The following is a 14026-nucleotide window of genomic DNA, read 5'->3' on the forward strand; positions in this document are numbered from 1 at the left end:
CACACTGAGTTATGTTTTGAGGTTGGCCATTGTTTTTCTCATGGAAAATATTGTTCAGATCTACAAAGGCCAAGGTTTTAAAAATGCACTTTTATCACATTAAAGCAAAAAAAAAAGGGAAAAAAAGAATTTACATAAAACTCAGACAAGGTCAGGGAGAAACGAGGTTCTTAATTTAGTCTAATCAACTGTCATTTGCATCGCGCCATTTGCGCAAGGTATTGCCACTAACTGAATAAATGGACTTCTTCAGACTCAAGGGGGGGCACTCCGGTTTTGATAAGCTGGCAACATAACTGATTTGCATATATTACTTTGATTATCTCATTACTAGGATGATTCTTGCGGAATTTTTGACACTCGCGCAATCGAATTAAAATTAAGGCACGCAATCAATAAAAGGGCAACGCGCCTGTGAAAACACACAGCGCCCCAGGTTTGTATGGTCAACTAGCGGTGATGATGAGGATGGTGATGATGAGGATGATGATGTCGATGGTTATGGTGATGATGAAGCATGATGACCTCTTCAGTTCGCGAGCTCCCTGGACCACGCTGGAGGTTTACGAGAGTCTCGGGCTCTTGATTCCTGTGATCAAAGCAGTAATCAGTGGAGACAATGAGGGCCGTGAAATTGCCGCTCTCGTGTGGGTGACCTATCCACCTGCCATGAATCCAAGAGTGGCCCGCAGGCGTCTCATGTTCCCTCAATCGATAATGGCGCTCACATCTTTCCTCCGACTCAACCCATCTGTGGAATGATGAAATCATGCGTAAAGACGCGCATGCAGGCGCTTGGATGATTTGCGAGGCGGTAGCCACAATGACCTGCACATGGGGGGGGGGGGGGATAATACAGCCGTGAATGAGGTTGGACTCCAAAGTATAACCAGGAATCATCTGCCACCAAACCCTTCAGATCTGCACTGATGAACTGCATTAAATATTGCATTTATTATTACATTTAACGGTTTGCCAAACTACATCCGGCCCATATCCTTCGCGGTTTGCTGTTTGTTCTAATATCTAAATCTATTATCCTACATTATAACAAGTGGCCCATTTGTTGCCACACACAATTTGCTTGAGAGAAGGAGACTGCAAAACTCCTTCTCTCCTCTCCTAATAGACTCTCCCTCGTCTGCGCACTAACTGGGAGCAGAGGCACACGTCCACGTTTTAAATTCATGATGTAAATAATTATGGGTCTGGAAATTGATTTCCTTACCACCTTCTCCAGCAAACTAGGCCTCCAAAAAAAAATCCTCTCCCAAGGAAAGCTACTTCTGTTGAAGCATTAAGTCATTAATTATTTTCCTTACATAAGGACAAATTATCGAGTCAGTTGAACGAAATTAGAACCCTTTGTTTCTGATCAGACCGCATTACCACTGGAAATTACGGATGATGGCTGCGTGCGCGCTCGCCTTTGTTGTTTCGATCATCGCCTGTCGCTCTGAACTCGCGCTAACAAAGTCATTAAATTGACTCCCTCTCGCTCTCATTATGCGGGCTGTTAATAACCGCTAATTAACTTTGCTTACGCGCGCCTTAAAAGCCTCCCTCCCCTCCCAACACACACTCGCTCCCTCTCTCCTTCTTTTTCCTGCTTGGCCTCTCAAGCAGAGCAAGTGTCCAATTATGTCAGAGCGCGGGGATGGATGGAGGATGTGCCGTCGTCACCAAGGACAGTTGGTGCAACATGGCGATGCAAAGCGGAGGCAAACTTGAGGGGGCAGCGGAAAACGCAACGACAAATTAGTAGTTTAAAAAAAATTATTACAATAATAATATGAAATGCCTCACGTGCTGACCTGTCTCCTAAAGGTGGGTGGAGGTTTCCGCTTTGATTACATTTAATCCACCCATATGAACTGGCAATACAGGCAGTGGTGAGGATGGAGCAGGAAAGCGCGGTTACAGATGAATGGTGCAATATGCTCACCTGTGCGAGCAATTTGCTATTCCGTCCAGAAGATGGCGCCAGCTGAATGACCTGCTATAGGCCCACCGCAACCTGCTGGCCCTAAATGGACTTCATGAGTATCACTTCCCTGGCCTTCAGAGAGGACGAGGCATGCGCTACAGATAAAAAAAAAAAAAAAAAAAAAAAAAAAAAGGCCGAGGCACGCCATTAAAATGCACGCATGCACTACTAAATGCGTCATTAGATGAAGTTTCCTATTGGCGTGAATGTGTTCAGAGGTCTCTGGACTTCTAGGGTCTAGTTCACAGCTGCACAGCCACAGTATGCGAGCGTTAAGCGAACAGAAAAGCGCACAAGCCGGTGTTTCCCCTTGGATATTATCAAGTTAGGATGTTATGAAAATACAGGGTGGGGAGGGGGTGGGGAGGTGGCGCTGCAACTGAAGGCGGCCTCTTTCCGCCATCTCTTCACCTGCACGTCAAACAGACGGGAAACTGAAAAATGTGAAAATTACGCTCAGGCTAATGTATGCGCGTAATTAGTGCATTTAAACAAAGCGCGGATGTCCTGCTGGCTGAAATGGCGGCTGACATCTCTTTTTCCACAGGGTTAATAACAGTGTTCGGATAAATGAATCAAATTGTGGCCCCCAAATTACAGAGCGACTCTAAATACCCGTCTGTATTACGCACGTCTGTTTGTGACCGCGCAGGGAAAAGGCATAACATTTTATATTGTTATTACACTCATTACATTGATTTGCGTGCAAAATAAACAAGCTCGGAAGTTTGTGACACCACAAAATAAAAATAATAATAATAATGCTAATAAAAAGTTGCAGATAGCTTAAATGTGACACCATCAGTGAGGTGACAGCATGCAGGACTGCGTGTTTTATCGTGAACGCGGATGACGAGACGATATTGGCTGTTGTCTTTGTGCCGTCTCGTGTCGCAGATTTCACAGGCCTTTGAGGAAATGTGCGCCACGAAAGGTTAATGCTATCAAAAAAGCATTACTTTTCCTCTCATATTACACTCCCGCCGATACTTCTATAAAAGCAGCTATGTTAACTTTTTGTAAGGCTCATAAATGAAAAGAAAAAAAGGAGATGAAACCGAGTTAGGTGGGTTTACCTTCTTCTAATACTAAGCGACCTGCACCTTAACTTAACTTTGCTGAGATCAATTGCGCTCTTATTCCAATTCCAATCACAAAAGGGGCCGTAAAGCTCTGACTTAAAAATAGATAAAAGAGAAGAGAAGGGGGGCAGCTTGTGCAATCTTGGACATATATTTTATTGTTATTTTTCGTCTGCTGCGAAGCTCTAGCTGGGCAGATATATACTGAGGGGAAGAGGAGAGAGAGTGGGAGAGAGTAAATTGCAGCTTGCTGAAGTTTTTGGATTGAATTCTGAAAATGATCCTTTTAACAGTGATGGGCTCTGAGGCGAGGATAGGGGTCATGCCATTCACAGCGGGTTAAATAGACTTTCATTTAAAATTACATTCTCGATCCATCTCTCCATCTCTCCCCCTCTCCACAGCGGAGTCCCTGCGACTCCCCGTGCGGCGTCTCATCACCGCGCGCCACCCTCACTTTTTAAGTCAATCCCCAACTCCAGCAGAGAGCAGGCAATTGAAGAGAGACAGAAAGTAAGACATAGATAGATAGATAGATAGATAGATAGATAGATAGATAGATAGATAGATAGATAGATGCATGCATTAATGCTTATACTCCTGTCAAAATAAACTTTTGTTTTTAAAAGCTAGAAAATTCTGATCTCTGTGTTGATCTTTTATATTTCTATGTGACTCAGTCTGTGACATGGCTCACGCAGGTGCAGTGGTTAAACACAAACTCCGCGCCAGATTTTTGTTTTCTTTTTTTTTGCATGTTGGCACAAGGATTAGCCATGAGGTTAAAACTAATGTAGAAATAGACTAAAATGTTATAGTTATCATTATAGTAGAAAAGTAATAATAAAGACCATGGAAATGATCAAAGAAGACAAAAGCCTTATTATTATTATTATTATTATTATTATTATTATTATTATTATTATTATTATTATTATACTATTTTTACTGTTATCGTTATGTTATAAAATTACTAATAAAAAAAAATGTCGTCATGTCATGTCCTCGTCATTATGGACATTACTAGTATTTTAAATTATACTGCTAATACCATATTTTATATATACAATGTACATGGCAAGTAGGCTAGCTGTTAGTGGGCCTTTTCCCCAAAAAAGCTGATAGGCCCCAACTCTGTTTTATTCAGATACCCGGTTAGCTAGCACCAGTAAGCCAGCAACATCAACTTAAAAGTCAGCTATTATTATTTTTATCGTTTACGCGTGTGCTTTTATTTTGAAATGCAATGGCGTGTATCCTGGGGAAGGAAAAAAGCTGTGAAATTGTGCTTTGTAGCCTTATATGTGGTACTTTCCTCCAAAGTCATTGTGCTAATGACATCATTACACTTGTTAGCTTGTCAGCACCCCATTGCTTTATTAAATGAGGCTATATCGCTAATAAATTAGAGTAAGTAAAGGTGTTAGAGACATTTTACACTAACGAGCAGGAGAAGTCGTTAGTTTTTTTGTTGTTTTTTTTTTTAGTTTCTTTGGATTTTGCTGCTCCATCCGCTTGAGTCCGTTCCGCGGAGGAATGGGAAGTCCATGTCGGGTTTTGTCGCCTCTCCCTCAAATTAACTTTAATGTAAAATATATAAAGCAGCTGCGCGCTGTCTCTCTCCCCACATACACACACCAGCCAATCAAGAGCGCAGCAACAGCCCACACGTAGCCTATGCTGAGCGAGCGCGCGGAGCGGAGAAGCGCCTGGCAGACCCGGAGCGCAACGCGAGGCAGCCAAACCGCTGTCTGTCATTAGCTGAGAGTGTGACACAGGAGTGACAGAGGGGAGAGAGGAGAAGGAGAAGGAGGGAGGAGTGAGCGGTCTCGGTAAACAGACGAGCCGGCCTGAGAGGAGCCGAAGAAAAAAAAAGAAGAAGAAGAAGACCCCGAGAGAGAGGAAGGGGAAAGAGGTAGAGAGAGGGAGACTGACAGGCGTTACCGAAAGACAAACCGAAGCGTCGACATGAGCGGTCAGTTTGAGGAAGATATCCACGACCGGGGCGAGAGGAAGAGCAGTAAATCCCCGACACTGCTCTCCTCTTACTGCATAGACAGCATTCTGGGCCGCAGGAGTCCCTGTAAGGTCAGACTGATAGGGGCTCAAAGTTTGACGGGTCTGCCCGGCAGAGTGGAGCTCGACAGGACCGCCGACGGTGAGTTTATTTTAAAGGGAAAATTGGAATGATAGTTTACATCGGTTGGCAGTTTTGTAAGCAGGGGTGAATTGGTAACAAAGCAAACTAATTTAGCCCTAAAGTATGTGAGTAACGCTTCTGCAGGAGTTGCTCTAATGAAGCTTGTAGGTGAGCCCATTATAGCCCCAAGAATCTCTCTTTGGTTAATTAAAGTGTTTCCACGACTAAGCAGGTCATTTTAAACGCCGGTGAAAATATTACATTTTATTTTAGCTTTGAAGAAAATTGAAGTGCCTGTTCATTATTTTTGACATCCTTCACACGCTTCTTTCTCAGGGCCAACTAAAGAGCCAATCTCTCTCAGCGCTGACATGCACCTGCCTCCAAAGCTCCGCCGGCTGTACGGACCTGGGGGGAAGTATCTCCATGAGCACGCAGAGAAGCTGGAGAGGGAAAGGCTCCTGCTGGAGCAAGCTAGCGAAAGCCTCAAAATCAGCCAGGCGCCACAGGTGAGCATCAGCCGTAGCAAGTCCTACCGAGAGAACGCGTCGCTGAGCCGGGGAGAGGGTGACCAGAGCCCCGGAGAGGCCTCGGAGGACGGCAGCATGGGACTGGTGGAGCTCGGTCCGCTGAAGTTCGAGGAGGACGCGGGGAAGGAGGAAGAGGGCTGCGGGGACGCGGTGGCGCTATCCCCGAAGGACGAGGAGAGGGAGAGCTTGAACGCCGGGGACGGGGACGTGAGGGACGGGGAAGACAGCGTGTGTCTGTCGGCGGGCAGTGACTCGGAGGAAGGGATGCTGAAACGGAAGCAGAGAAGATATAGGACTACCTTCACCAGTTACCAGCTGGAGGAGCTGGAGAGAGCTTTCCAGAAGACGCACTACCCCGATGTCTTCACCAGGTGAGAGAAAAGAAAAGAAAAGAAAAACAAAACAAAACAAAACAGGAAGTGTTTGGAAAAAATGTTGTTTTTATTGTAAAATTTTAACTTAAAAAAATACAGTTTGTTATTTTCAGTTATTCTGCATCACTCCTTAACGAATTAAAAAGGGACGATTGTAGGCCTATTAAATTGAATTTTAATTTCCATGTAAAATATATACAACTGCGTTGCCCTACATTATTATTATTATTATTATTATTATTATTATTATTATTATTATTATTATTATTATAGCTAAGAGTTAAATGAACACGCTTAAACCTTAAACGAGCCATAGGTTCCTTCATACTTCCATAACTGAAGGCGATAATTAATTGCATTTATTTTTAAATAAACACTTCCCCTAGCCCATAAAAATTTTTCAGAAACAGTCCCAGTAATTCCACGCGTGTGTAACAGGACACTGCGCCGATCACAGCTCATAAAATGCCCCACACTAAATCCGTGCTTTAAATAACTGAGCACAATGGGCCTGCAAGTGCTAACGGGGAGACCCCCCTTATTTAAAAAAAAAAGAAAGAAAGAAACCCAGTGCCTGCTTCTACATATGGCAGCGGTGTTCCTGCGTGGAGGAATAATTAAGTGGAGCAGCTCAGGTTACCTGCTGGACATGATACTGCGTGCTCAAAGTCAGGGCCTAACCTCAAGCCCAAGGGCAGGTGTACACACGCGTTGTTCCTACACATACACACACACACACACACTGAAAGAAATCCAGAGCTTTACAAGCTGATATTTTATACATTTTGTTAAAATTATGTTATCCAGGAATTTTTTTAGTAGTTTGAACCAAAACCAAATAAAATAACCAAATAATAATAATAAATCTCATTCATTTTCTGTTAAATTGACACTTCTGACTTTTCTTCTGAAACATCACGCAAAATCAATTTTTCCAATTTTTCTATTTGGGATTATTCATATATATTTTTATTTTATTTTTCAGTCGATCTACTTTAAGGCGACTCGTGGGTCTAATTTGAACCGCGAGCTCATCTCGTATATAGCTGAAGGGAGCGTCAATTGCTTTGTGGCAGGCTAGTTTAGATGTCATTATTTCAACCATTATGTTGTTACGGTGACAGGCCTTGGCTAAGGAAAATCTAACAATCACTAGGCCTATTTCTTTCCATCCGTGACAGGGAAAATAGAATATGGCTATGGCGTCTTTCTGCAGTTCATGTCGGGGAAGAGAGGGAAAAAAATCCAGCCTATTTTTGGTCGTCTATTGTTGACAGTGAACAACAGGAGGGGACAAAACAGCAATTCTGCTTTGCTTCCAAATGGTGGCCTGTAACCTTGAATCTTTTCTTACTGTCTCTCTGCTTTTACTCCCTTCCTCTTTCTGTCTTTGTTATTCTTTTTATTTCATTTTTTTAGAGAAGAGCTCGCAATGCGCCTGGATCTCACCGAAGCCCGCGTTCAAGTAAGTGGCTCCGTGTTTATCTTTTATCTGAAAAAAAGAGAAGCTTGACTTGTAAATCAAATATAAGGGGAGGGGGTGGAGGAGAGAAAAGGAAAAGAAGCATCCTCTAATGTTTTATCTGTCCTCTATAAAATGTCTCCGATATGCAGCGCTGGATAATAACCGGTGATATGCGTCACTGATTGAGGATCACCGATTACGGGCCAATTTGAGGCAATAATTTATTACAGTAAAATGTGTTAAATGGCCCCAGTCGCTGCGCGGGGAAGGTCCTTCCTGTTATTGAATGTTATTACACGCGAACGGGGGACGTTTTAGTGGCTATTAAGCCGAGGCCGGCGATTCATAAAAAGCATACTTAGTGCAGGAGCAAACACTGTCTGTATTCCCGGGATGAGATGGTGTTTGAATTCCCATCAGAGGGGACAGATAGGGGGCGAGGCCGAGGTGTGTGTGTGCGTGTGTGCGTGTGCAAAAAAAAAAAAAGAATGAAACAGAGAGAGAGGAGGAGGAGGGAGGGGAGGGAGAGAAAGAGGGGAGGGATAATGCTATTTGATTTCCCATTATGTGATTGCAATAGACCTGCATTGATCCGATGCTTTGCACTTGGGAGCGAATGAGAGACCATTAAAGGTGTTTGCTCCCCCTCACCCCTCCACCACCAACAACCCCCCAATCCCACTCTCTCTCCATCCATCCATCCGTCCATGCCCCCCCCCCTCCTCTCTCCCTCCCTCTCTCCTTCGCTTTGCACTGAAAGCGTGGCTTGCATGTCGAAAGCCCGGGTTTATAACCAGAGAGACAGTTCAAACACGGTGGAAGCTCCGAGATGTTATGGCCGAAGGTAAAACAACAGATGTCTCTTTAGGGGCCGTAGGTGAACAAATCACTTAACGGGCGCCATCAGGAGGTGATAAAAACTCATAAATTCCCGAGGGGCTGTGTAATGCTAAACAGCCCTCTGGGAATAATGTGTGTGTGTGCGCGCGCAGTGCCTGTCGCTCAAGCCCCTGCTCTGTTCAGTCACTTTCCACATGTTGACATTTTGCTCATTGTGAGAGTCCCGTGCTTCTGCAGTGCAAACTGGGCAACAGTGGATGCGTGGGAAAGTTAAATAGTCTCTTGGATGGAAGTCACTCGTTCGACGTCTCTTAAGAATTTAATTTAAAGCGCATTAATTGTTATTGGAGCCAGTTCAGCGGTAATTTTCTGGATCTTTTGTTAACACCGCTCTTAATTATCTCTCCCCACCCGAAGCCCGTCTACAGGGAGGAGGGTTTAATTAGACAGAAAGTAGATTTAAGGGACCGTGAGCGGCGGGGTTTACCTTGCATGTAATTACCGGTGACTTTCCGCCTGTTGGCCACCACCTGAACTAGACAACTATTAGACTACACTGACACAACATTCAGTAGAGATTATGTTAATTAGAGTGCGACATTTCTGTGAAGTAAGCAGGATAGAGAGTTATAGATCTAATTTTAACCTGGGTAAGTCTAGCTTTGAGTAGACCCCTCTTTTGCCTCTATGTAGGAAATCTGTTCTTTCTTTTCTCCTTTATCACTTATTAGTGTAAAAGTAATATCATTTTGTGTTGTATCTGCCATCTTGCTCCTAATACTAATGCGTTTCTCATCTTTTTCTGCCCTCAGGTGTGGTTTCAGAACCGAAGGGCCAAGTGGAGGAAACGCGAGAAGGCCGGGGTGCAGGCCCACCCGTCAGGCCTGCCATTTCCAGGCCCTCTTGCAGCGGGCCATCCTCTCAGCCACTACCTAGAGGGAGGACCCTTCCCTCCTCACCCACATCCAGCTCTGGAGTCTGCATGGACGGCTGCAGCAGCTGCAGCTGCAGCCTTCCCAGGCTTGGCTCCACCGCCTCACAACGGCTCTGGCCCACCCTTGGCTGCCCCACTCGGCCTGGGCACCTTCCTGGGCACGGCTGCCATGTTTCGCCACCCTGCCTTTATTGGACCCACTTTTGGCAGGTAAGCTGCACCGATCGACAGACTTCCCTTGGATCTAATGAATGATAATTCTTTGGACAACGCATCTCCCGTTGGACTTTGGTCCTCCAATAAAAAATTGACCTTTATGTTTATTCCTGTGTTTTACAGTAAATGACAACAATTTTAGAGGCAGACATAGACAGAAAATGCAGAGCAGCATTAGAGCTTAAAATAAACTGCCAGCAACTCTAATGAGTGATGTTTACACTAATCCTCAGTCACACTCCCTCACTGTTTATCTCAGTGTCTGATTACAAATATGTTATACTGTTAACCATTCACAGTGGCATGTAATCACTCTGTCAAACACCTTAATAAATTAACAGAAAAGTGATGATTGTGCAAGACAAGCTGTGAGGAGGGGTGACACGATACTCTCCATATGCCACAGTTACCTTCTCCATTATACACCATTATGCTTTCCATTTAGCTTTAATATAAAAGAAGTCAGCATGGAATACATGACATAAATCTTTCCAAGGAGGAGGTTTGAGAATTCTAATGAGCAGGCAATGCTGTTCCTCTTCGTACGCCATCACTCTGACAGGATTTTGGGTCATCCTGCACTCTGATGTAGGAAGCAAAGAGAGTGAAATGCATAAATTAAACTTGAATATGGTTTTAATTTCAAATAATATACATAGATTTCTGCATTTTGTTCTTCTTTCAGGCTCTTCTCCAGTATGGGTCCTCTGACCAGTGCTTCCACCGCTGCAGCTCTCCTCCGTCAGCCCGCACCTCCTGTAGAGAACCCCTCCCACACGGGGCCCGTCCTCCCTGACCCTTCCTCATCTTCCTCCACTACTACTTCTTCAGCCGCAGCGGACCGCAGAGCCTCGAGTATCGCCGCGCTGCGCCTCAAGGCCAAGGAACACTCAGCTCAGCTCACCCAGCTAAACATCCTGCCCACCGGAGCCACAGGGAAGGAGGTGTGCTGAACACTCAACACCAGCTCCAGACCTCCCTGTCCTGGGCTTATGTCCCATCCCACGATACCCCACCCACCCAAAACTCCTCCAAATACCCCATTTGTACCTCTGGAAGCTGAAGTCCTGTTGCCTCATGTTTCCCCACCCCCAAAAATAGCACGACCAAATTTAAAGGAGCACTGGTTTTATAAAGGTGTGTGTGTGTGTGTGTGTGTGTGTGTGTGTGTGTGTGTGTGTGTGTGTGTGTGTGTGTGTGTGTGTGTGTGTGCGCGTGGTAATTGCAGTTATTATTACATTGCTTTACACTCCATACACACACTTCCCTGACAGACAGTCCACTAAATTACATATTTAACTTTTTAAAATGTTTCTACATTTGGATATTTTACGACACAGTCTAACAGAAGTCTTTTAAATATTTCTTGATTATTTTATAGTATACATGAACGTGACTTACAAAGTCTAACTACCAAATACATAAAAAAATACAATTAAATTAATAAATAAAATAAATAAATCACCATCGGAGGAAGGTGGAAGTATATTTACTAAAATAATGTACTTAAGTACAACTATTTTGAGTATTTCTACTTCACTTTTGCGACATTCCAGAGGCCTTTACGTTATTTAAATATTAAATACAATTTAACTAGATTAAAACTGTTTCCACTTATTGTAATCCATTTTAATCTAATTGTTTTTAATAAATGTGGGTGACACCAAGAGGCCGTTTTTAATCCATAGTTTCTGTGCATTTTTCTAATTCTTTCTCTGCATTCAATTATTTTAAAAACACCTTTTTCTTTTCTTTTTTTAACCGACTATCTTCAGGCTGTTTTTACTTAAGAGTCTGTCATCTTCCACCCACACACACACACACACACACACACACACACACACACACACACACACACACACACACACACACACACACACACACACATATGCACGCGCGCGCTGTGAGAGCTGAAGAACCGCAGGGGAACCCAGACTTCTAGAAAGAAATCTTGTGCTACTTCAAATGTGGACAACGGCGAGTGCTCGACATTAACACTGCTTAATCTGTATGCATTGATGTGGGCTGAGCAGGTCTGCATCTATTACAAAGGCGTGTTGGAGGAGGTCCACCCTGAACCAAAGGAAAACTGTCCATAGACCTTCCATAGCCTTCTCTTCTACAAGCCTGACTCTTCTCCACTGCTCGCCTACCCGACCGTCACACTCAGCCGTCATATATACGTATATATATATATAAATATATATAGGCCTATATTTTTAAATCCCTGTATCAGTTCAGTGTGATTTAGGGTGGTTTGAGTCCACGTCAGCGCGAGATTTCTGTAAATTTACTGCAATTTTTCTCCTCCCTGTCTGATTATCGCAGCGGTGGCATTTCCGCTGAGTGTGACTGCACGGCACGCGAGCAGCGTTGAGATCTGGTGTTTCTTTAATGACCTGACTGTGTGAGAGAAAACTGTACATATTGTGTTTAAAAAAAAAAAAAAAAAAAAAAAGAGGGGGAAAAAGTAAAAAAAAAAAAAAAAAAATCAAAACAAGGTCGTGTATATTTCAAGAGACCGTGTTTTGATCCTTTGCACTCGGTGTAGTGTGTAATGAATGTCGCCCTGTGTAGAATTCCACCCGTGTTTATCAATTATTAGGTTTTTAGATAATTATTTATGTCACCCTCCCTACCCCCCTTAAGGAAATGAGTGAAGGACGCTTTTTGTTTTTGTTTTTCTTATAATTATTAAGTGATTGTACGTTTCCTGGTTTAATATAACTAATTTGAATAAATTACATTGGTAAAAATTGTTATCGTTTATTATTTCAGATTCCTTTAGGACTCACATAGGCCTAAAACCAGGAAAATTAAATAATGCGAAATAGAATATTATAGAACTATTAATAAAAAGTGTTATGGAAAAAAATACGCTTTCTGTCTTAAATTGAATATTTATTTATTTATTTTAAATGTATGCCACCGGTGCCATTAGAGAGCAATGCTGGAATGTAAAATAAATATCCAGCCAGCTTCACTCACAGGTTGCCTGGTGTTCACTCATGCCTGCAGGCCAGCTGAAACAAAGAAGAGGAATCTATCGAGATGCAGCTCCACCTGCAGAAAGCCAAAATCCACGAGGTGTTTAATCCGGTGCGCTGCGTGCGTCTATCCTCTTCAGTGGAGTTGACAAAATACTGACCATATATTCATGAGCTTAATCCCCAACATGTGAAACGCGCGACAAAGGAGAGGGGTTTTCAATTAGATCGCCCACTTTATCTTGGGGGGCCCGTCACAAAACTTCCTTTAAAACCCTTTAAAGGCGCTAAATTGGTCTTAACATCTGTAATGCCGTCTCGATGGAAGCGAGTCCCCTTTGTCATTAATGAAGTAACAAACCACTTCATCAAACTGCTTTCACACACACAACCTCGTAGAGTTAATTCCCCTCAATCCCCCCCCTCTTCCCCTCCTCTCTCTCTCCATTGGATCTCGCTATACTGATGCAGGACTATTACAGCAATCAATGGTTACTCTCCTCGGTGCCCAACCAAATCGCGTGAAATTACCCTGCGGATTAATGTAGCCCATGTTTTTATTGTGTGCATCTATGGAAGAAGAAGAAGAAGAAAACCTGTTCTTGTCCCTTCAGTGCTCTTTGCTTTATGATCTTATACCTGTTAATCAGCCAATTTACTCCAAACATGCAGGAATTAGATCCGGCAGTAGACTGATGGAAAGATGTATCTGAATTTATCCCAATGCAGCTTCTGACAAAGTCACCCAGCCGCCCCTTGGAGCATAATGCAGAAAAAAAGAGATAAAAACCAATTTTCTCCTATGTGCCCAAACCACCATCCACGATGTGTGAGAGCTCCATGTTTTTTAAAATTTCCCCCATTCTTTTGCTCAAGCTCGGTGGAGCGTGTGTGTTTTTTTCCTGTATAGGGTTTTGATGAGATTGTCCGGGAAGTTTTAATCTTATTGTGAATATAACTAATGAATGGCAAACCAATTTGTCCCTAATATCTGGGGAATGCCAGGAGGCGGGTGACCCGCTGGGAGCGAGGCTTAAACTTTCTTTGCAACGCAAAAAGGCGAGAAAATTGAAATGCTGTCGAAGGCCAATGGCTCTGGATTTATAAAGTCACACTTGTTGGATGTGTGCCCTTCCATTCAAGACAGCGCCTGCACTTGGGATTAGGCCAGGAGGCTCCTTATTGCATGAATGACCATGATAATGAATGTTGATATAAAAATGGGGCCGGCTGTCCAATCGCGAGCTGTTTTCTTGCAAATTGGCTGCAAGAAAAAAGAAAGAAAAGAAAAAAAAGACGCCAAATCTGCATTATTTGCTGGATTGCGTCAGTGCAGCGGGTCTTAATGCTACTGCCCGCCTCTCGCAGGTAAATCCAAACGTCCAGAAAATCTCCCCCCACTGACTTGTCTGCCCATTTTCATCATTCTCCTTCTCCTTCCCCGAGCTGCTGGACTTGATTTGGTCCGTGA

The 14026-nt window shown here is 43.5% G+C and overlaps 1 protein-coding gene across 1 annotated transcript; it reads left to right on the plus strand.

The window, feature by feature from the left end:
* Nucleotides 1–4681: 4681 nt before the first annotated feature.
* On the plus strand, nucleotides 4682–12324 carry arxa (aristaless related homeobox a). Its single transcript, XM_084939150.1, has 5 exons — nucleotides 4682–5227; nucleotides 5546–6110; nucleotides 7533–7578; nucleotides 9231–9562; nucleotides 10254–12324. Exons 1-5 carry the CDS (start codon nucleotides 5038–5040, stop codon nucleotides 10519–10521), a joined length of 1401 nt encoding a protein of 466 aa, XP_084795276.1. The 5' UTR covers nucleotides 4682–5037; the 3' UTR covers nucleotides 10522–12324.
* Nucleotides 12325–14026: the final 1702 nt, after the last annotated feature.

This window comes from Perissodus microlepis, chromosome 9 (assembly GCF_051167445.1).
Source record: "Perissodus microlepis isolate ML-2025 ecotype Zambia chromosome 9, ASM5116744v1, whole genome shotgun sequence".
NCBI classification, from domain to species: domain Eukaryota; kingdom Metazoa; phylum Chordata; class Actinopteri; order Cichliformes; family Cichlidae; genus Perissodus; species Perissodus microlepis.